Raw genomic sequence first — 24,281 nt, forward strand, 5'->3', positions numbered from 1 at the left:
ATTGATCTATAGTTTTTATGGATATATTTTAAAATATGTAATTTGGCAATGCAAAACAAAATATACGTAATTTTTTTTTCCTTATAGGAGTTTTCCTTTTATAATTTTTAAGTACAGATGAATTCAGAATCTGTCCATAGGGATTGTGTCCTCATACAGGAGCAAAGTGAATTACCTTTGTATTCCTAATGTAGCATCTAGTACAAGCACAACATATTACAAGTGTTCCAGCAATGATTTATAACAAATGAATTGCAATAGATATGAAATAATTGTACTTTCCAAAACTGCTGCAACTCAAAATTTTTTTTTGATCACGTATTTTTGTTTTTCAGGAGTTTCAGTTGCTTTTCAGTTTTCCAAATTTCATAGATAACTGAAAAAACTATAAAAGGTGCCATCAGATATGTCACTTTGTACTGTAATTATGTGATATAAATTCATTGTTAACAAAACCCATCCCAGCGCAAGGGTGTTTGCTCTTTTGTATTCCCTAATTTGCTTGCTGTTAGTGGATTTTTTTAAAAAAAAGTTTTTTTTTTCCAGCTTCTAAGGCTGTTTTGTCTTCAACTCCTTAACCTTTACTGCATTACTCTATCTTGTCAAATTCCACAGCAGGGAAATATGGTTCAGCACAGAATTCCTACTGCAAGGACCTAAATTTCAGATGAGCTGCTGTTGCCCAGAAGGACAGGCTACATGCACAAAAGAAATTATTAAACTGACTGTAGGCAGGACCTTATAAAAAAAAGGGGGAGCTGCAAGATCTAGCATAAGGTGCTTAAAGTCACTTAAAATATTTTGGTGTATTTTCTCAGGTTGGATATGCATGTCCACGAATCCCTATTGTGGAAGAGATGCCAACCTTACGATCAATACAGAAAGTTACATGGCTTCTTTTTACACTTGAAATGAATATTGGTGGCATGAGAAAATACCAGCCAAAATACTAGCATCAGGCAAAAATTGTGCTTTACTTTATAGGAGTGCAGTATAAACATTCAGAATTTGTGATATGCAACAGGAACTTTAAGAAAATTACTGTAGCAAAATTGCTGGATGATTCACATGCAAATAACGATGCAGAGTGCAATTCAAATCCAATCTTTATTACCTCTGTCACATTCACAAAGCGTAGGTAAATTTTGCCACGTGATAGCTTAGGGTTGCCTTCATGGAGACAGTGCCTTTGCCCCCATCAGTACTGCAGCACTCTTCAGAGCTGCTCATGAGGCCATGTGTGCACTCATGCCTGTCTCTACCTGTGCTCACCAGCAGCTCCATTTGGCAGACCGCTACCGAGCAGACTGCCATTGTTCAGCTGCTGGCATCATGTCCTGTTCATCCTGTCCTCCTGAGGAAAGGGAGCCCATTTAGTGGGTGTGCACGTGAAGTAATGCTGCCATCTCTGTATCCACTAATACTTTGTTCTGCTTTCGGAAGTGAGAAGATCATTTATGGTTTATCTCTTTAGCAATAACAAAGCTAATCAAAGCTTTAATATTAATGATTTTAACACGATCCCGGTATTGTTTGATGGAGTCCATTTTATCAACTTTTCAGATGGCCTACATTTCATATTGCTCCTGCTGTTTTACAGCTCTTACAAACAATTGCTCTGAATTTTCCTTAGGAGTGTTATACATCATTTTAATTACATCATGATGTTGAAACCCTTTATCATGTCTTAAATTGTCTGTTACCCGCTGTGACACCAAAAAAAAAAAAAAGTATTTTTATTAGTGTTGCAATGCCCTAATCTATGGAACTAGCAAGGATTTAATTACATAAAAATACCAATATTAAAGAGAAGAAAACATCATTGTTTCCAGTCACTTAATTTTTTTTTTATGATGTCTCTTGGGTGCCTTTTACTGTATTAAATAACAAACTTCTGAGGAGCAGACATTTCTTACAGGGAGTAGTCCAACCTGATTCTCATGGAATGCTTGTTTTGCAGTAAAATACCACTAATTCAATCTATGTTCCCAAGTTTCTTTCAGTCAGAACAATGCAAATGAAATTTTCAAGAAAGAATGGAAGTCCTGGTCTCACAGGGATTTATAGGAAAGACAGTCTCTTGCACTTGTGAATGTACAAATTATATATTGCTAAATGTGATGGTGAATTCTCAAATGTTGCCAGTCTACTGATCTAGAATGAAAAAGTTTTTTTTTTTTTTTTTTTTTTTACATTTTGAATTTTCTTCCTCTCCTTTAAAAATAAAGAGGTAGAATTCATAGTGTTTGTACACAGACTGGTAGAGATCTATGCTTTAAAAAAAAAAAAAAAGTTATCCTGTAAGACTGAATGTAAAGATGGTTAATTTCAAAAAAGGTTTTGCCTTAATGGTTTTAAAAAATTAATAAAGTATTTTTAAAAGTAAGTTTAATGAGTTGTGCCGATCTTTTACTTCTAGGAAAAATAATTCATAATAATGTGGGACTGGTGCCCATACCAGTTTGAGATTAGCATCAAATAACTGTAAAGAAACTGTATTAAATATGCGTACTATGTAATAAGGTGTGTGAATCTTTTAAAGGTGCAGAGATAATTTGGAGCATCTTTAAAGTGTTGGTCCTCGCAGATTAACTTTAGTTGGGGGGGGGAGAGAGATAGAGAGAGAGCACGAGCGAGCGCGAGCGAGAGCCGTTGTCTGTTGACTTACTATCCTTCTGCATACCCATGTATGACCAGCTTAAGAAATAACAAGAATTTTGGAATTCACTTCTAGGTGAATTGTAGCACAAACTACTTTGATGAGCATGTCTTCAAATTAAATATTGGTGGGGAAGGCTATATCACAGATAATCTCCTCCCGCCCCCCGACCCCAGCCAAAGATCTGGTGGTTTATTAAGCTGGTAAGAACAACACTGAAGAAGAGTTCCTGCAGAGCGTGGAGATGCATGTTTCTGCATCAGCTTTGCTGTGAACCATCGAGGCCCTAATTTTCAGCAGTAGAAAGTATTCAAGGAGCCAGAAGAAATCAAACTGTAAAAGCTCAGCATATCTTCAAAAGTAGGCCAGGTGCCTGGAAAGTATAGGCATGATGGCTTTTGGTCTGCAATCACACATATATGCTAATAATTCTAATAATGTATTAGGATACAGGGATCATAACGTCCATGTTCAACACTGATCATTAGAATGCTGTAGACACAAGTTTTAATACACATCCAAGAAGATTAAACAATTTTATATAATCCTTCATCATTATAGGAACTATCAAATTACATGTAGCTCAGTATACTTTCCCTTAAACATAAAACAGAAGTTACAGACCATATCTGACAAACTTGGACTTTAATCATAGCCTCAGGCTAGTGAACCATTTTGTGGGCCATGCTGAAAGCAAGCTTTGCTTTACCAAAAAGGAACAAGTAACCAGGTAACTACAAAACACTCATCTTCCTTAGCTGTTTCTACTCTTCTCTTGAATTAGCAGGCTATAATGGCTCAAACCATGTAGTTACAGCTTCTGTCCCCTTTTAGCAATGATTCTACTCCCCTTTTTTGGATAACTTTTAATGCATTTTTTTTTTAAGACAACTAAGGCTGTATATGTCTTCAAGCACCTAGAGGCTATATATACTTTTTTCTGTCTTCAAGCACCTAGAGATTGAGAAGGGCACTAACAGGTCTGTTACTGCTCTTCTAGTAACTGTTAGAAATCCCAGTCATCAACTGAAACCACCACTATGCTGGGCTCAATAAAAAGAAAATGAAAGATTTATTCTTGCCCTAAATAACTTAAAATAACTCATTGAAATTATGTTGGATTCTTTTAACAGATAGGTGGTTCACTCTACTGAAATGATTAGCTTCAGAAGTTAACATATGACAAATCACATGGATAGAAGAGCTAAGAAAACGGGCGTTATTAACCAAGGCATTAACATTTTCTGAACCAACACTCAACAAATGCTTGACTAAACGATGTGACCTGGTGATTAGACAGCATTGCAGAAATATCCTTAAAGTATGCCACTAAGTGGTGTGATAGAGATACTATATAAATTTTCCTTGTACCTAAGACACAGTCAACATAAATAACTATGAAACTAGTATTTGAGCTAAACAATTGCTTTTTCCCTAGCAACTTTTAATCCTTTTGTGACCAAAATTAGGTTTCTTGGATTCTTACTCTAGTTGCAATTTCACTGCACACTTCAGGAAAGAATTGAGTTTATTAATTAGTTGATTTTTTTCCCTATTTATTTCCAGATTATCTGATGTGAAAGTGAAAAGGAAGTCATTTTTTTACTTGCAAAGTTTAAAGTAGCTGTAGTAAGGGTTCCTAACCACTCTCACTGCTATCCTGGCATGGACTAGAAATTTGAATGTAAGGTGACTGCAGACTTGTAAGAATCAGCTAGCATTTTATTATGAGCACTTACTTACTTTCAGAAATCTTAAAAGGTTGCTAATACTGAGATTATGACCTTCAAAAAATCTACATATTTCTAAGGGTATCTATGATATCTATAACAGGTTTATTTTAAATTGAAAAAATAAAATTTTGAGTGCCTACTATAATCTTATTAAGACCACATTGTCTGGGTAACAATGGGGTATGCTGACTTCTGTGGAAGTGTGCTGAATTAAGCCAGATAAATCTGTCTCTGCTTTTTATAACACTGTAGGAGTGTCAAGAACAACATAAAACATTATTAAAATAACAAATATGAAATTTGGATGCATTTCCTATGCTTTAAGCTGTTTGGGTTTTTTACCACATGCATTTAATGTGGTGACAACAGGCTTGTCTGCCTTTATTTCTGGCTTTTCAACACCTTAAGGCCATACTGCTGGCACTGTAATTGCTGTATGATGATGCCTGAAGCCAAGCCAAATGTAAGGAAATGTGTTACTGTTTTCTGTAGTAGTGAGCTGATGAAGGTCACTTTAACAGGAGCAATATGATAGTCTGGAAAAAGAAGAGAGGCAAAACTCCAGCCAAAAAACTGCCTGTCTTGGTCCTTCAATATTTAAGAAGTCCTTGAATCCACTTTTTTAGAGGGGAATGATTTTGGTTGGGGCTTCCTTTTATCCATATCTTCCTGTATTTCCAAAGGAAAAGCCTTCAGGTTGTCATTCACACAGGGGAGGCAGAACCTTTTGGAGTAAAACAGGCTACACTCCTGAAAAAGCAGGAAAAAAAAAGTACAGAAAATGAAACTGATTAAGTTACAGGCTCTCTAAATCACATTTATGGTTATAGAATTCTTTTTCTTCCTCATTTAGTTTATAAAGACATGCCTCTGCTGAGAGGAGCTTCCAAGTTCTTGCACTGCCATGTAAGTAAAAGTGTTACTTGGCACTTCTTCCCCCACCAATCTCCACATAATGGCCTAAGGGCAAACACAAGCACAAAGAACGAAGAACTGGAGAACTGGAGGTGTAGGCTCACAGCAACTTTAGTTATATCTTGTTCCACAGGTCCCAACAAAACATAGCCTTCTTTGTATCAATCTATGATGTGCTTGGTATTGCCCTAAGGGAATATCAACAGACCTAAGTATTATAGCAATGAACACCTTAGAAGTGTTCAGTGAATAACCAGAATAGCTAAATGAGTTTAATTCAACTGTAATTTCATCCACTAACCAAGATTTCATCCATTAACCACCTTTATCTTGAATATATTATTTTGATTAAAAACAAAAAACATGTGGTACTAAAGATGGAGTTGATATCTCTTGTCTGAATTCACGATGAGGAAGTATCAATCTCTTGTGCAAAAAGGAAATATTTTTGCTGCCCTTAAAATTCAATGACACTGTGATCTAACATGTTTCACCAACATTCAGTTAGCTAGTGTTACAGACCAAATTTTTTATTTTTCACGTAATTAGCTCTAATAAGATGTGAGAAGTACTTAATAGGAAGAAGCAGAAATGATCTATTGACAGTGCACAGTTTAACAACTTGAAAAGCTTGTTAATATATTATTCTTTTGCCTTGTAGTAAGGCTGAAGTTCACGGTTCTCCTGGCGTGCTGATCACTAAATTCCAAATAGGATTTAATGGGTAAGCTAGAGCCGGGGTGCTGATGGATTATTCTTAGGGATTTAAACATAAATAAAGACATCAGTTCAGATGGATCAGGGCATCTTTCTGGGAGCACTGGGCTCCTTGGGTTTTACCTAAATAGCAACCAAAGTTTTCCTCTCAGCTTAGTCATTTATGGCTGTCTCTGGGGGCTTGGCTTGGATATTTTTGCTTTTCTATTCTCTTTTGTTTCCCATGGCACTATCTGCACTTTAGTGTGGGGTAGCACATGACTATATCAAAAACACAATCAACCTGCCTCTTTGTTACTCTCAAGCCCAAGGAACAACTTTCTCTTCATGTATTGTTCTTTCTGGACTGCCTGTCAGGTTTTTTTGTATTCAGAGGTAGTGCGAGACTACACCCTGGTCCTTAAAAAGCACTGTGAATGGCCAGAAAGAGGATTTCAGTTGTGCAACCTCCATAGCCTATTGTTTTTTGTCTCTTGATATCCTTAATACTTTAAGATGCCAATTAAAAAAGGGGAGATTAGACTTTCATTTGGCCCCGCTGTTAGTTGTATTACATTATGGCACACAGCTGCCCCCACCCCAGGTCAAGTCCCTGGTTCCATAGTGATGGACACTGCCCCACCAGATACTAGGCAAAGGCAAAGAGAGGTGGGGTGAGGGGGGTTGCCCCTCGTTCTGCAGATGGCAAATTCTGGCACTAAAACCCAGCTCCTCACAGGTACTCAACTTGCATTCTTTCAGCTAAGTGAGTTGCCTGCTTATTTTGGCTGATTTAAGCCTATCATATTTAGGCAAAATTATGAATATGAACTACTCCACTTCTGGATGGTAGGTCAGGATGCTCTTTGTTCTTCCCTGTTCTCTCAAGCACAGGTTAATTCAGCCTACCTGTTGTTTAAAAGTCCTCCAAACTAAACCTACTATGTATATTCAAGCCCTTCTTTGATCATTATCCTAATTCTATTCTTAATCAGAAAATTCTTTAGTATGTTTTACCCCATCCACAACCAAAGTAGGAGAGGGCCAGGCCTGTTTTCAGTGCTGTTTTCATTTCAAACTTACTAGTTCAATTTAGGCAAAACTGAGTTGCCAAAGCTTACTGCCAGAGTTTTATTCTATTTTCGTAAGGATCACATCTGAAAGTAATATATGTGGATATTACCTTTACCACACTTGTAAAGGAAACTCTATGTAAAGGAAAGATTCTTACTAAGCTTGTCCAGGATTGTCCTCACATGACTGGAAGTTGAGTGGAAAGTAGCTGCAGTGTTACGCATATCACTTAATATCTACAGTCATTTCCAAAGTCAGTATTTATTCAGCATCTGCTGTGGTGAGTGAGCAATAAGGGATGAAATTTGCTTCTTATCTTCCTCTCTTCTCCAGAAGTCACCTTTTTTTCTTTTCTTAAGTTTAGTGTCACAACAAAAAGAAGTAACTTAATTGTTTTAAATGACTACAGTCAGGTTATATCACCTCCTTTCCACTTTTCTGAAAGGGAAACAGGGAGAAGGGCAGTCAACTTTTCTAAGGGTTTTTAAAATCATTCTTATTATCTTCACTTTTATAGTGTTTTGGCCTGTTTGAAGACATTATAGATAATCGTTAAAAGAATTATTTCTGGTTGGATCTAATGCACTTACCAGTATACCGTGTTAAAGATATTGATTCAGTAGAGTGATATATGCTGCCAGCTGACTGGAATAAATTAATTTAGTGAGACTTGAAAGAATATTTGAAGAAGTAAGCTAATGAGCACTGTGCAGAACAGCTGCTGAAGTTTTCATTTTCTCTGGCACACCAACTGCTAGGAAAGACACTCCAGCCAGTGTAAGGGGTGTCTCAAGAAAAAACTAAAATCTGATCAGCTGCTTAGATACAAAAGGTAGTAAATCAAATCCAGTTTGGCCTTTGCCAAATCTGAGGTGAGAAATCTCTTAATTTTGCCTCAGGTTAATCTAGTATTATTTTGAAGTAACAGAAAAATTAAAACAACCTATCACTGAGAGCTTTCCATCATAGAAGTCTGCTGCTTTGCCAGAAAGGCCTAATGAAGCTTGATTTTCTTTACCTTCATTGCTTTGTTATAAAACATGATGGAAATACTCCGAATAGGGCTGAATTGATCTACCTGAGTCAAGCACAAGCAGGAACCAAAAACAATCCATGCAATTATTATCCCAGCTTTGGCTCTCTCCACAGCCTTGGCTAAGTTCTTACTTCTCTGCACTCTGATTTTCCCTACATGAAAAAGGAACAGTATCTGTTTACCTACTTTGGTGTGGGTGTTTACAGCATTAATTATCATTTCTGCAAATCTCCAATGTTACCTAAGCTGTATTGCTAAATATATTTTGTAACCATAGTCATATGTGCGATTCACTATCTGGTCTGGCCAGTTTGGTAAGAAATTTATTTTCAATTATTTACAGTCAATGTTTTGCTTTGAGTGATACCATCAGGGGAATCTTGAACACTCAGATAACAACACAGATAACAACAGGTAAATGATCAACATATTTCCACAATAGCCAAAATAGCTAAGAATGCAAAAAGATTAAGAGGCTTCTACCAGCTCACTGCTCATGTCCTCTATAGATTGTCATGTCCTAAATTAAATGAAACAATTACTAAATCTCTTAAATTCAGAGCCCCACCTTCATTCAGAAAGATACACTATGTGGAAAAATACTGAGAGGTTTAAACTCAGTATTTTTGACAAATTTAATTACTAGACTTGGAAAAGCCTTCTTAAATTCAAAATACAGAATTCGGGGATGACAACAGCAAAATGTGCTCAAGAGAATTTGCTCTAATTCCTCCACAGAAATTGTCTGGTATTGGCAGCGGAGCTGTTTCAGTTGCCCGAATTATCTCACCTCATGCTCTGAGAAGGGTCAAAGGTTACTTTGGCCACCAAACATACCATAAAAAAAAAAAAATCCGCATCTTCACCAAGTCATTAGGAGGTTTGTTTTTTAAAAAACTCCTCCTACTAGCTACTTTTAGTAAGGATCACACCACCAACACTGGGCCCTAACCACTGCAATTATGCACAAGCCTGAAATGGTTAAATTTGAAAACTGCTGAAGCTGATGTTCAAGACTGAGGTATGTTGTCACAAATACCATTAGCTGCACTTTAGACTGAAACACAGCACTTCAGAAGACTAAATGAACACTTTGGAAGAGAACGCTAGGATCTGGCTACTATGAGGGCAATGGTGTCCAGTGTAACATACATGCTGCTGTCTGTGTAAATGATCAGATGTCCAAAAATCTCCTAATGGAGATCATGCATGAGTCATAAGTCTGGCCTATATCTCTTCAGTCACAGAACTGGCTCGCTAAGGGAAAGGAGTGTAACCTAAAAGGTTGATTTTAAAAAGGATTTTTAATGTAACTTTTGATGTAACCTCAATTCATTACGTTGCCTTAGGGAAGCACTATACAGCCTCAGGATACTGAGAAATGTGTAATAACTTGTCTTCAGTTTTATTTTGAACTCACAGCAAAAAAAACGGACCAATTTTGAACTAAGGAGAAAGAATTAAGGCAACTGTTATTTTACACCACCCTTCTGAACCACATTCAGAATTCATAGCTTAAGTTTGCCCAAATTTCTTCTTCTTCAGAGATCTTCCATAGCACTTCACAACTCTTCTCCCTGCTCACCTTCTACACCTGCTTTTGGGAAGAGAAGAGCATAAACCTAACCATTGTGGACATTCATATCCCCTTTATGGAAAAAATTCCTTTTTATGGAAAAAAAAATCTATCATTGGTACAGTATGCTGCTGTAAGAAAGGACCTGCTAAAATAAAGGAAAAGAGCGCTCACTGTGTTTTTGAGATTGGGTTGTTTAAATAGAGGAAACTTTAAACAGAGTAAACACTTAAAGTTGGTGACCACTTTCATTTACTAATACGAAGAGTTTTTTCTGGAGAATCCAAAAGGACAGATAACCAGAGTGCCTCAAAAACAGGCTATTTTGGTCTTTATTGTTGTTTGGTCTTTCTCTAATAGGTCACAGGGGCTGGAACAAAAAGCAGTGACAAAATGCTTGTTACTTACTGTACCGACACACACTGATCTGCTACACAAACTGCACTGAGACCCAAGGATGAGGAATCTGTCCTTTTCAGGGGTGAAAGGATCCTTCATGACATAACTTTCTTCCAAAAGCCTAGAAGAGAATAATTTCAATCTTTTAAGGGTAGATTTCACAGTAGGGGCACGGGAAGAGTTGAAAGGGTGAATCGCAGGGAAGATAAAAAGCCCTCTCTTCTTGGCTTGCACTGCCTAGTGTTGTGTAAGTGACAGTGGACTAGCTATGCCATTCCCTTCCTTTTTAAAATCAACCTTGTGCCTGCCTTCAGTCTTAAACTGTGGCACTTCCTATCTATTAACTTTCCTCCCAAAAGGAGAGCAATTGGTGCTCATCTCAGCATTGCCTTATTAAGCTTTTCTCAGTGCTACGCCTTAAAAGTGTTTTTTATCTTCCATTTTTATGACAGGCACTCCTTTGCACGGCCAATTTAAGTACCTTGTCAAGTTATTATCTCAACTGTAGCACTTTTAATTAGGAGTTCTCTTTGAAAGATATGTGTGTGTAAGTATAAAATAAGAAGAGCTTTTACTGCTCTCAGTTATGTCACTGCTGTAAAATTAAGGTTCTCATCTCTTGCAGGCAGGAGTTACCAGCACTGAGCATTATAATGATCTGAAATACTCTGACATTATCTCAGAGACTGTACTGTTTGCTTCAGGGTATTGAGGGAGTCCATTTATTAGGAACTTGGCAACCTGCTTGGGAAAGACTAACACTTTATTCTTCCTGAAAGCTCCAGGCAAAGAGTTACTGAAGTCAGTTTGGTTTATATCTGCAAAGGACATTCTGCACGGCTGGCTTATTATAAGATTACATTATATTATAAGATTATATTTAAATCAAATTTGAACTCTGTAGTAAAATGGAGTATAATACCATACAAAAGATATTCTGACAACTCATATTGTCATTTTCTTGTCTTTCTACATACATATGTCCATAAACTTTTGTGTGTGTGTGTCATTTTCTTGTCTTTCTACATACATATGTCCATAAACTTTTGTGTGTGTGTGTCTGTGAGTATATATTTCACTTTCCTCTCCACTCAAATAAAAAATGGTATGGCTCAAGCCTTCGCTGTTAGGAAAGATTAGGCACCTTAGCATGGGAGAACATCTTGTCAACAAGTCCTCCAGTGTACAAAGGATAGATTATCTTTGCAAAGTTCCCTTTGCAAGCCTCACAGTCTTAACATAGCCATCATCAATGCAGAGACCTGTACAAGCCTTCATGTTTGGCATGCCTCTCCTACAGTGCTTAGGACTAGTGAGTAGACCAGAAAATAAGTCAGTAAAGGTAGTCTGTTCTGTAAAGGTATTTCCCGTATGCAAGTATGGCAATGCATTATCATAGCGTAAGTGTTCTGTTGCTGTTTGAATCTGAATGACTTAAAGACAAGATGTTAACAACGAGCCAGGACAATTTAAAAGTAGGAGTCATATTCAGCTTTGATTCAGACTCTTTACACGAAGGCCTGACTAAAGGTGATCCATTGTTCTTCTGAGTGGGAGGGGGAAAAATGGTAGAACTGTAGGATTTGCAGTGATAAAAATACAGCTGCCTGAGGATAACAGAAGTGATCTCAGCCCACGCAAACAGTGACAACAGCTGTTTCCATTTTAGAAGTAATTGAGCAGTCTTAGTAGGCTGAAACACTGAGTGTATGCCTGACTTCCAGTTCCAGTACGGTCCTGACCATGTCTGCCTGATGGGTTCATTGACCAGGATAGCCTTAAAAGAAATACTCATATATTTAAAGCTAAACGTTTGTTTTGTGAGGAGTTTAATGTCTGCAGACCGAGTCATGACTGCGTAGTTTCTAGTCAAACTATCCCTGTTTGGTAGGGAAGTAAAAAGCTTCAGTCTTCTGAAATGTAAATATATACTAAACTTCCACACATTTTAATGTTATATATTCTGCTAAAAATTTGTCTAATTCATGCAAAAAGCAATGTGGTTTGAAACTCAATTGTCAAACAGCTCTTAAAAAGTGTTTTTACCATATGGATGTAATTCATGTTATGTTTACAGTATTACCCAGCTGACACAGCTGTGAAGTAAAGGGCTATTCCCAGAAACACTATGCTAATAGTCAACAATATTCTAGTATGAAAATTATGGTACAGATAAATTGTAGGGTGGCCAGCGTGGATCAAAAAAAGGTTAAATATGAATCTTTGCATTGCACTGAAGTGGAATGAGAAAGTTATTACTTTTCTTTTTCTTTGCTATCAATGCTGACAATTTTTAACATTTTCTTCCTCTGGAAAATGAAAGTCATCTTAAATCTGAAGCCTCATATTCAGGATCAATATGGCATGTTATTGAATTTATGTAGCATATATCATTTCACAGTACAAGGCTTCTAATGCCCACAGCATAAATGAAGTCTATAATATGAAAAATTGTACTCACATGATAGAGCGTGTGTTTGGTGGCTTCTGCCCATAGTAGGTGCATGGAGCTGTTAAGCCACATAACCGACATTTGAACTCTCCTTTAGGCTGAGCTTCTTTGTGAGAATCCATCTTTAAGCTACCTACAAGAAACCAAAAATCTTTTCGCTCCAAAATGCTGCACTTGGAACATACTTGCAAGATAATTAAACTAATGTGGGACATCTGGTTATGCAAATTAAAATCCAGCAGAGAACTGACTTGTTGCAAGCCTTGATTGGTAAATCATTTCTTCTAAATCAAGTTGATTTCCCATGCCCTGGTTACATTTCCAAATTTCTCAGACAGGCTTGGAAATTACAGCCTTGGAGCCCAACTATAAAAGTCTGCCTACCAATTTACCAATTTTGATTGAAGAAAGAGTTTAGGTAATGAAGCACATAGCTGTGACCTGGAAAACCCTTTGCCCAACTAAGGCCTGTGCTCTGTAAGCACCTCCCCATCCAGTGTGCAGCATCCCCATCCAGGCTTGCAGCATCCATCTCCTCCCACAAACCATGGAAGGGTTGGAACTCCACTCAGGAAGCAGGTACCAGAAAGGTAGGTGTTGCAATGGTTTACTTACAGGAATGCCTCTGTACTTTTTCTTGGGTTTTGACTATCACCTTCAAACAGTTTTGGGACTCTGACTGCCTGTTATTATCTGGCTTCCAAGGGAAATGAGGCTGATGAAGTCGTATCATGTATCTATCTAGAGTTCAAACCAACCAGGACAGAGAAGGAGGCAGTTTCAAAAATTTTTAGGTCCTATAATTTTTAAGCAAATAGGTAGAAAAGGGAGACGCTGCTTAGTCCTCACTGAGCAAAAAGCTGCAACACGAATCTGTATGTTTCTATACATCAGAGAATCCACCCAAGAAGACTTCAGGCACCCTCTACAAAGGTGTAGCTGTCAATCATGACATACAAACTTCAGGAAAGCACTTTTCCTCATCTTTGGTGCTTAGAAGACAACTTGTTTAAAATCTTGGCCATTGATTTACATTTGATAACTGATACTACTTTGAGAGTCATACTCTTCAGTTTTCCAAAAGCATAGCATGGAAAGTATTCTTTTAAGATTGATTGCTATGTGCACGTGTGATTAGATCAAGCACAATGCACATGCCCAAAATTTGCACTGCTCCATGAATGAAATGTGACTGCTTGTTTGCAAATTGGGTATCTTTGCTCACCTGCAGCATTCTCTTGAATGGATGCATTTACCCAGCAGTTGGCTAAAAAATTCAAGCTTTTAGCTAAGAGCCCTCAGACTTTCTATGCCACGCAGTTTTCTGCTGCAAACCCATCACTTTCATAAGTGATGAAAAGCAAGCACTAGGCTGTCAGAAATGTGAAACACTAGGAATCACTGGAAACACTTGACTAGTCCAGGTCTAGTTGTGTGTGCTCACAAATGAGCTGACATACAACTCTTTGCTGTCAAAGAACAGAAGCCATCCCCACTCTTCCAGCCATACCCTTTCCTTTCAGGGCTGATTCAGTTCAGTAAGGCTGTGTCTCCATTAATATTCAGGTCAGGGATGTACTTTGGGAACTAACTGTCTGACTGCGCGCATCTACCACACCTTGGTTTGCACCATGGAGCAGTCTTAAAGAACACAAACCAGACTGTTTGTGATGGAACTAACTGGAAGACGTGTTTCAGAGGTGCACCTAGCGCCCTCCAACCTGAATACCCAATTAACGGGCACTCAATCCACAGGACTAGATTAGAAGCAGTCTGAAACACTCCCTAAACATCCCACATACAGAGTGGGATGTCAGGTACTCAGCACCAAACACTTTGGTCCATGATTTTAGTCTTACTGCATCACACCACTTACTAATGTAGTCAAAAACAACAGAACTACCTTACTTTTCCGTTTTATTTCACTGTCTTTTCTTCTGTTGTTTTAGTAAGTTAAACTAGCTTGCAGAAGGATTCAACAACTGCTAACAGTAGCTCAAGGTGAGGCAAACCTTCACAGCCAATAGAAAGGGAGGGCTGGGATGAGGGACCTGTATTTCCCCCCTTCAGTGACAGTAAGCTGCTATTTCTGCTCACCCCAGGTGGTGAAATCAAATCTTTAGAGACATATGCTGCTAAGGTGAATTAGGGGCAAGTTGAAACAGACTTGTTATCTAATAGTCCAAAAGAACAGGCAGCTCCAAGATCCTCAGATGTTACAGAGGTTTCATAATGGACCTGCAGCTCATAAAGCCTCAGCCTGCTAAATCCCGAAACTTAATTTTGCAGATAGTCTCCCTTATCCTGTCAAACTAATTCCTTCACTCCCCACCCCTTTCCACTGCCATTCCTGTCATTTTAGTAGTACAGGGAGCTCTCCAAACCTAACACTAATGTGCCTGGGTACTGGTTAAATAAATACATCTAACCCTTGAATACCTCAGGCAACTACGTTTTTTGGAAAGTGATATAAACCTGGGATAATATGTATTTTACTTATCTCACAGGGATGCTGAAAGACTTTAACTAACTAAAGTATTTTCAGGCTTTTCAGTTAAAGCATGTATATGCTATGTATTTTTTCTTGTATGGTAAAACTGGGATTCTTCAAACTACATAACCTGAACTGAGGAGTCTGCTTTTTGAACCCTAAATTTTAGGGTTAACAGAGAAATCTCTCAAACATACCTAAAGTTGTCTTTTCAGTAGGTAGTGAGTAGCAATACCAAGATACCCACCTGCCTCATTCAGACAGTTCAGAGCAGTGTGTGCAATTTTTGGTGACCAATTTTTTTTAAAAAGCGAAAATAGTTAAGTCTGCAAAGGTAGAGTATGGAAGATCAGTTGAATTAAATAGAGAAGGCTATCATGGTGATCTTTTCTTTAAAACAAAACAAAAAATTAAGGACAACAACAACAAAAGAGTATTTATGGCAGCAGGAGTCATAGACTTTGGAATGAATGAGTCCCGATTCCAAGTCAAGAGAACAGCCCCGGCTTCAGAACTGAAGTACATTAGATATAGAAACACCTGCTCTCTTATAGACCATTGGCACGTAGAAGAGAATCTGTTCAGTGACTACCGCTGGGAAGGAATGATATCTATGTACAAAAAGATTTTTGGCCATGCTAGTTGAAAAGCATATGATCCTGCCTGCAAGGCACAGATGAATTTATGATGCTTTCCATTTCACTCCAACCTACAGGTCACTGACATCAGCTGCACCAAGTTTCAGTTCACGGGAACAACATTTGTCCTGAAAGCTTGTCTACGCAGCAGCACTTGAAAAACTAAGGTCACTAACTTAAGGTGTGAATTTAATGCACATACAGATTTCTGTGTGAATGCTCCCACTCAGAAGTAAAGTTTGCTATATAACAAAATAAAGCCATTTTCTTTCTAAAGAAAAAAAATAATGGCAAAAAATAATAAGTTTTTAAATTTATCTCCATGTGCTTCACATCTTTAGTCTAAACCATGAAGCAGACAAATGCTAAGATGCACTCTCACAATGCTTTCAGTACTTTCACTCTTTTGCAGTTAAAAAAATGTATTTTTATGTCAGAAAACTAATGTGCAGAAGCAGTTTGGGGGTAAAAAGAGTCAAGACGGACTCCTCGTTTATCATTAAATAAACTCATCGGTTTGGCCCTGTATCCAACCTTAGCAAAATGCCTAATACTATGACTCTGACAAGCTATCTGCCTCCCTTCCAAGCATATGAAGAATGGATGATAGCTAGTTTTTCTCTTGCATACCAGCTACAGGATGACAGATCTCTTGAAAAAGGAAAAACTCTACAAGACTAATCCCTTTGTAATCAAGGCAGGCAATCTGGGGACCTCAAATGACTCAAATCATTATCAGTGGTATTGTTGGATTTTTCCTCTTTTCTTTGGGAATTTTTGAAGTACCATGTCCCAGAAACATGTCAAATCTCCAGTAGGCTTGGATGTAATGAAGAAGTCTTTAAGAACAGCTTGCTTAGAACTGAACTCTGCCAAGGTATTTGGCATTTTGGCTGTAAGCCACAAGGTACTTAAGCTTATACTTACTTTGAGCACATACATAGCACTTCTGAAAAGAACACAGCTACCCAAACGTGCTTGATTATGTTCAAATCCTGAACTAGCACGCTCAGCAAAAACCTGCCAAGTCAAGCCCAGGATACTGCAGGACACATGTGAGGTTGGCCTATGTGGTATGGTAAAAGGTAAAGCACACAGATTTGAATGCAGTACTATGTAAATAATTATAGTAAAAGGAAGGTGCAACTTAGACAGCAGTGGTATAATAGTGTTTCTCTGTGCTGTGGTTGATATATGATATGGATGGGGGGAAATGGCTCTCAGTGCAGTTCTCTAGGGACTCCTAAAAACTTCAGGGCAATTCTGCTTGGAGCACTCTGCTAACAGGCCCAGAGGGCATGCCAGAAATAATAAATCACCATTAAATTGTCAGGGTCAGTGGCAAAGTAGTGGCACAGATAAGTAATCTGATTTTCTTTGCTTCAAACCTTATTAGCACAGGTCTTTACAATGCATAGTTTAAGCCCCTCTTAATTCTCAGCAGGAGACTCATGTATTTCTGAGTCACTGATAAACTACAGAAACTATGCAAGAAACTGCTTACAAACAGAAATAGACTTTGATTTGAAAGGGCATCAGATAAGCCCAGTATTGACACACCTTTAATCCTATCAAATTAAAGTCGTTTCTTTTTCCTGCCAAGTTTTTCCGGCACTATCCAGTGACGATGATAACCTATTAAAATATTCTTAGCTTGATTCTCTGCAGGACACACTGCTTCTACTGCTAGGACCACTGAGTTCATAGCCTAGTAAATGCCAAGTTATTCCACAGTGTTTGGTGTGGTATAAGTTTGAATACATTTCAGCACTAGGAATGCACTCACCTCCTTTAGAAAACTTATCTATTGCTTAATTGCTCAGGTAATAGATGAAACAGCACAACCTTCTTACTTGCCAGTTAATCCCTTGGTGAACAGCTCTCCCTCCAGTTCCTTCATGCCCTGAAGGTATGCTTAGATCACTTGTTGCCTGCCTCCCTGCTTTTCCTTCAAGCTCACTTGCCTTGGGTTCAGGGTAACTACTTAGCCCAGGAACACAAGTTCACTAAGTGCAGCCACTTGGAACTTGACTCCCATTACCTCCCCCAAAGACAGCTTGACTGAATTGAACCTTACCCTTGCTACAACAACTTCTCCCTTCAGGCTAAGGGGATATCGCTGGTATTGCTAGGCTCTGCCTGCTCTGAAGGAACTGACATTCCTGCAATGCACAGCTTCCCTCTATGTAGGGATCATGTAGATCCTATGCTTCTTTATTGCTGTTTGCATGAGATCAACCTGAGATCAACAGCACTCCTAGGGCCTGGTCCATGCAGCTAGCCCTGAAGGCCATTTTAGATGTGAATGTTTTTTCTGAACAGTTAAAGAGAATGTTTGAATAGGGGTGCGTTAGAAGAAAGAGAAGAATATTATACATGAGCAAATCAAAAGGTAAAATGCTCCTAATGCCTTGGGTAAAAAGGCATTAGGAACACAAGATGAATCTCAACAAAGCATTTCTTCATAAGATTTTTAAAAGCTGAGAAATCAACACTTACACAAAAGAAAAGTCTACCCATGTACTCCCTACCTAAATGCGGCAGGCAGCCAGCTCTGAATTAGACAGCATTTAATATAGAAGAATCTCAGATTAGTTGAGAATTTAACAGCTTCACACAGGAATGCTGCAACAAGGCACTGATTAACTGCCATATACCACTGCCCCCCAGTGGACACTTCAGAGCTGTACAGCCATGGCGATTGGCTGTATTTCTCTCAGTAGCTGCTAGGAATTCTTGTTTCAGTAGTTCAGCTGAAGCTGTTAAGAGTGACTCAGTTGTGAAAACACAATTAAGTGGATCACCACAGTTAGAATGAATAATAGGATAAAATAAAAGTAAGTTGCCAAGCATGCATAGTATAATGGTTGCAGAGGCATGGTGAATGGTAGACCTCTCTGTTGCTTAAGAGAGCAAGTATTATCCCTGAACAATACTAACAGAGATGGGAGAACAGTATCATTAGTTTCTCCAGTTTCTCCTCCCCTACCCTCCCTCCCCTCAAAAAATCTATCCATGGTCATATCTGATTTTCCACTCAACTCTTTTCTTTCCTGCACAGAGCTTATCACATCATCATCCATGATGCCAGTCTAACACTCTATATGTAAAATGGCTCAGAAATTAAATGAAGGCAAGGCAAGTTTGTCCCTCTTTTCACAGCATAATTATAGGGACACAGTGCAGAGAAGGCAACAAAGAGGATCCAAACATTGAATTTTTATCAGTTCTGGATTATAACTATTCCTTCCATATACAGAGTATACCAGACCTGAGGTCTGATTTCATTAGATCTCCCTTCTGATTCATCCACAATAAATAAGCATGCTATGGCCACAGGCTGCCTCCTGTCCTGAACTGATTTTGGCTCTCCTTCAAACTATAGCTCCCTATTATAGCTTTGTTGGATTAATATCCATAGATGGTAAGACTCTATTAATATGTAGGGGATGATGGTTCCCTTTAGGTTCTCCTTTAAGAAAAATTATGGAGGGCTGCACACGTATCAGTGAAAAATATCAGTGTGGTTAAGCACAATCTAAACTTAGTGCAACACTTTCCAACAGTCTAAAATTAGGAACAGCAAGATTTTGTTGAAGTACACAAGGAGAAGGTAACAGTGTATCAGGAAATAAGACACTGCTAGTTAACATAATACTGAATACAAATTTACTGAAATACAGCAAATATAGCATCAGTGATTTATCTTCCTACAGTAAGCAAATTTGCACCTATAAGGAAATACTCATCACCTCCACTTGGGGTTGTGTGTTACAACATCATTGCTGGGATAGCCAGTGCCCACTCTTCTCTATGACCAGCAAGAAGTTCAGCATTAACATACCAGGGGAAGTGAATTCTTTTCAGTAAAATGTGACTGATGCTTTCAGCTTGTTATGAATGAGATCAGGTTGAGGACTACATAGTAGAGTAGAGCAAAACCTTTAAAAAGGAACCTGGACAAAGGGACAGAGTGCCTCCTCAGCAAGTTTCCTGATGATACCAAGCTGGGAGGAGGGGCTGATACACCAGACGGTTGTGCTGCCATTCAGAGAGACCTGGACAGGCTGGAGAGCTGGGCAGAGAGGAACCTCCTGAGGTTCAACAAGGGCAAGTGCAGAGTCCTGAACCTAGGGAGAAATAACCCTAGGCACCAGTACAAGCTTTGGGATAACAAATTGACTATAAGCCAGCAATGTGCCCTTGTGGCCAGGAAGGTCAATGGTATCCTGGGGTGGCCTGGGGTAGCACAACAGGAAGAGTGTTGAAGGTCAAGAGAGGTGATCCTGCCCCTCTACTCAGACATGGTGAGGCCTCATCTCGAGTACTGTGTCCAGTTCTGGGCTCCCCAGTACAAGAGAGACATGGAGCCACTGGAGAGAGTCCAGCGTATGGCTACAAAGATGATCAGAGGAGTGGAGCATCTGCCCTCTGAGGAACAGCTGTGAGAGCTGGGCCTGTTTAGCCTGGGGAAAGAGAAGACTGAGGGGGGAATCTTATCAATGTGTATAAGTATCTGAAGGGAGGGTGTCAAGGGGATGGACCTGAACTCTTTTCAGTTGTCGCATGTGACAGGACAAGAGGCAATGGGTAAAAATTGAAGCACAGGAAGTTCTGCCTGAACATGAGGGGGAATTTCTTCACTGTGAAAGTGATGGAGCACTGGAGCAGGTTGCCCAGAGAGGTTGTGGAGTCTCCTTTTCTGGAGATATTCAAAACTCGCCTGGATGCAACCCTGTCCAACATGCTCTATGTGACCCTGCTTAAGCAGGGAGGTTGGATTGGATGATCTCCAGAGGTCCCTTCCAACCTTACTGATTCTCTGATGCTATGAAAAAAAATCCACAAAATAATGTCCTGTATCTACTCCTTATGTAACTTTCCCATGCACATAGTCCTCCATCCCACCTCCAACCTTCTTACAGGCACTGTCCCTTTCCCCTGCAAGGCACTTGGTTTACCAAGTTTGGTTATCTCAGCTATTGTGAACAGCAAGCAATGGAGAAAACTGAAGAGATGGATACTCCTAGTATGTTTGATGAAGCCGAGAAACCCACTCCAAAATAACTGCTGGAAAGTTTTCTTTTCCAGGGCACTCAGTGGGAGTTTTGGCACAAGAACTTACAAACAGGTATCTCCCCACAAACTTTTTTTTTTTTTTTTCCCTTTGATTACAAGTTACAGTTGAAATTAATCCTTCAGATAACGACTAGTGGCTTCCAGACTTTGTGACTTGTCTGTATGGTAAATCTTTTGTTTTCTAACCACACAGCAGTATGACTAATACAAATTCAAGTATGCACTAAGGGTGTGAATTTCTGGTATGCTTTCAGATTAGTCTCTTTCTACCAGAAAGACTTGGCTCCCCAATCATTACTTGAATTACTTAGCCTAAAAAATGTGCAGGAACTACGGCTGAATTTGCTCCTTTCAACGTTCTCATCAAATCAGTATCAGGCAGACTTGCTTACAACAACCATTTCCATAGTTTTCCATGTGAAACAGAGCAATTTACCTGTTCTTAAACAGGGGGAGATGTCTTGTACCATAGGCAGCTGAACTTTTGTGCATGCTCTGTAGTCTGCACAGCCTGTTCTGCAGAGCACATGTGTTTATGTTTTCCTCCTCTGTAAGTTTCTGGACAAATTTACAGGAAGAAAGTAGGATTTTTCATGTGACATGTTCTATCACATAGAGAGATGAGTGGATGCTAGAATTCACTCTAACAGCACAGTTGAACACTCCTACTGCATCATATGCTAGGAGGGCAGACATGCAAAATTTTTGCAGCTCTGGCTTGTCTTCCAGGAGGTTCAAAATCCAGCAAAAAATAGCAGCATCCTCAAAGAATCGTAGATACTTAAGTAACTTTCCTTTGGCTTCAATTCTCTGTTAAGCAAGGATAGATTGGTCTAAGGTAACCCTAATGTCTAAGTGAATAGTGTGGACTACAGAGTAGAGCTGAGTAAGTAGTAGAGTTTTTAGGGTCTTAATAGAAATTTCATAAGCCATATGTTTATGTTAAGAGTTGACAGAAGTACTAGATACAGCTACAGATGAATAAAGCTTAAGAACACTGTGATGTTTATGTTATAGGCTTAAATGTATGTTTCCTTTTTGTAAATATGTATGCATCTAAATGTGATTAATTATTAATATATTGACCTAGTTTATGTTAGGAAAATTATGCCAAAATAAGTGAACAGATGGGGTAGGGAGCCTGGTGGAAAATTATTATAGTACAGTTAGAAGGAGACCTTATAGGAGACAGCATATTTATATGTTAGCAGGCCAGTGAAAAGGAAAACAGGAAGATCAGGTAAAAAAGTGCTCTTTTTGCAAGGCACTGGGAAACAGAACATGACAAAAAGCTCCCTTGCTTTACTCTGACCTAGAGAAATAAAATCAAACACAGAAACCATATGGCTAATTGATTAGTTTTTAATATACATCTCAGGCCTGTGCTTATCTACTAGAGGCTCGGCAGCATTTTTTTTTTTTTTTTTTTTTTTTTTTTTTTTTTTTGTGCGCCAGTAGAAGCTCTGCCTTAGTAAACAGTAAGGCTAATGTGTAAGACAGGAAGTTTAATGTCTCAACAAACTTGGGGAGCAAATCACCATTCCCAGTGAGGTTAACAATGGAATCCAAGTCTTCTACATCATCAAATCAAAATCTTACTTAACAGAATAACACCAAACAACCCCAGGCTGCCACCTGTGTGCACAGAACCAAACTTTCAGGGACTTCCCTACCATGCTCTTGTCATACCAGTTATTTTGCCTGAACAACTTTTCCCTTTACCTGGGAAAATAAGGCATAAGGAAAGTAACATTTTGACATAGCATCCTGAAGCACAAAGGACTTCAATTTTGTCTTATAGAAAACAACATATTTGAATTGTATGGATTTAGTTAAGCAGAGGTTCAAATCAGTACAGCTTACAAGCTGCATCAGTTAAGGGAAATAAATCAGCATACAGTATTGTTACAGCTATCTTTACAGCTTTACTAATGCCCTCCAAATGTGTACATTGGTAAATTTACAGCACAGAGAAAAACCGTAACTGAAAAAGCTTAACTAGTGCACAAACCTTTGAGTATGGGTATAACTAACTACCAGTACACAAATCAAGTTATTTGACTCACAGAGGCCTGTACATGGAAGAGAGCTCAAGAGATTTAGTCTACTGCTCCCAAGACATAACTGACTTCATTTTGGCGGCGATTTGAAGTATGTTTATAGAGACTCTCCTACCAGCCCTAGTGCCTCACAGACAAGTAATAGGTTAGTGAACAAGTCTGGATTAAATCTGAAGGAAAGTCACATGACTAAGCTCTCTCCTTAAGCAGTCAGACCATTTCTTAACATTAAGATATGGAGAGTTATGGAAGTTCTCACAGTAGATTCAGAAAGAATCTACGCTTCTTCATCTCCCACACATTTTACAAAATCCCTACCCTCATAGTTTCAAGGGGAACTGAGAACCTAATTGGTTCTAAGGTTGTCTAAGTACAAAACTGTGATCCTGAAAAGCCTTGTTCTGGTGCAACCTCTTACTGGATACATCTAAACTTCACCAGACCTCAGGGCTTTTCCTAAATTTCCAAGAGTCCTTAAAGCTCCACCTCTGCACATGTCTAAAAGTGTGCGCCTGTCTAAAATCCTCTGCACAAACCCCTCTGGGGCTGCATCCTGTGGCTCCAACCTCAATTCAGCCAAGTTACTTTAATGACTACAGATTTTTTTTTTTTATATTCTTCTAAAGAAAGTATATGCTTTGTATTTTAATATAAAAGTATTGCATAGAAGAATATGATAAGAATCAAGCTTTGGCTCTAGGACCAAGCTCAGAGAGTGTCTCCTCTGTTAAGTAAGCATCCTGGTCAGCCAGCTACTGTCAGGCTTGTGCTACCTCTCTTCACTTACGCTCCTCTCACAATTGTTTTAGCAGCTTGAAAAGGAAGGGCCCCCTGCTCAGTGTAACTTACGGTCCAGTGATTTAGGCACTCTGGAAGTAGGAAACGCGTATTTGAAGCCTCTGCCACCTCAAGCCAAGCCAGGGTTTGAATGGTGCTCTCCCACCTCTGCAGCAAGGCTGTCCACCTGCTGTCTTCTGCAATGGAGAGGCCCTGTGCTCTTGCCTCTGCAACAGCCTTTTGAAGAGTCAGCGAACCTCCTAGGTAGGGGTATGGCCACAGGTGTTCCAGAAAGGCCTCCAGCCTGCGGAGAAGAAAGGAAACACTCTTTTCTGACCCTGGACACGCTGTCTGCACAAGATAAAGATTAATCCCTGCCTACTGCTAGCAGTAACTACCTCCGGAATGCTCAGGAGCTGGGCTGCCAAAGGCAGGCATAACTCCAGCCGGCCCACCCCCGCTACTCCGGCTCTCCCCAGTGTGGGCCCTCGTTCAGACGCAAGTCCCAGGCCCGACAGGAGCCGTTGTGGGCACATCCCGGCACATCCCCCCCCCCCCCCCCCCCCGCCCCAACCCCGCCGCCAGCGCAGACCCACCACGCCGCTTCCTACTTTCCTGTGCTGGTGCTGTGACGCGGTGGCCCAGTCCTGTTCCTCCTTAAAGGGCCGGCGCCCTGCGGGCTCGCGGCTGCGCGCA

General features: G+C 39.4%; 1 protein-coding gene across 4 annotated transcripts; it reads right to left on the bottom strand.

The window, feature by feature from the left end:
- Positions 1-1,088: 1,088 nt before the first annotated feature.
- Positions 1,089-24,281, bottom strand: CDPF1 (cysteine rich DPF motif domain containing 1). Of its 4 annotated transcripts, none has more exons than XM_062592677.1 (5): positions 24,197-24,281; positions 23,658-23,889; positions 12,550-12,673; positions 10,098-10,209; positions 1,089-5,142 (listed from the first exon to the last, which is right to left on the bottom strand). In XM_062592677.1, the coding sequence occupies exons 3-5, from the start codon at positions 12,660-12,662 to the stop codon at positions 4,990-4,992; spliced, it is 378 nt and encodes a 125-aa protein (XP_062448661.1). In that variant the 5' UTR covers positions 12,663-12,673; positions 23,658-23,889; positions 24,197-24,281; the 3' UTR covers positions 1,089-4,989. The 4 variants fall into 4 exon arrangements, with proteins under 4 accessions (XP_062448661.1, XP_062448671.1, XP_062448680.1 ...); XM_062592687.1 differs by having other exon boundaries at positions 24,182-24,281; XM_062592696.1 differs by lacking the exon at positions 24,197-24,281 and adding an exon at positions 23,984-24,056.

The sequence above is a fragment of the Rhea pennata genome, chromosome 1 (genome assembly GCF_028389875.1).
Source record: "Rhea pennata isolate bPtePen1 chromosome 1, bPtePen1.pri, whole genome shotgun sequence".
In the NCBI taxonomy this organism is placed as follows: domain Eukaryota; kingdom Metazoa; phylum Chordata; class Aves; order Rheiformes; family Rheidae; genus Rhea; species Rhea pennata.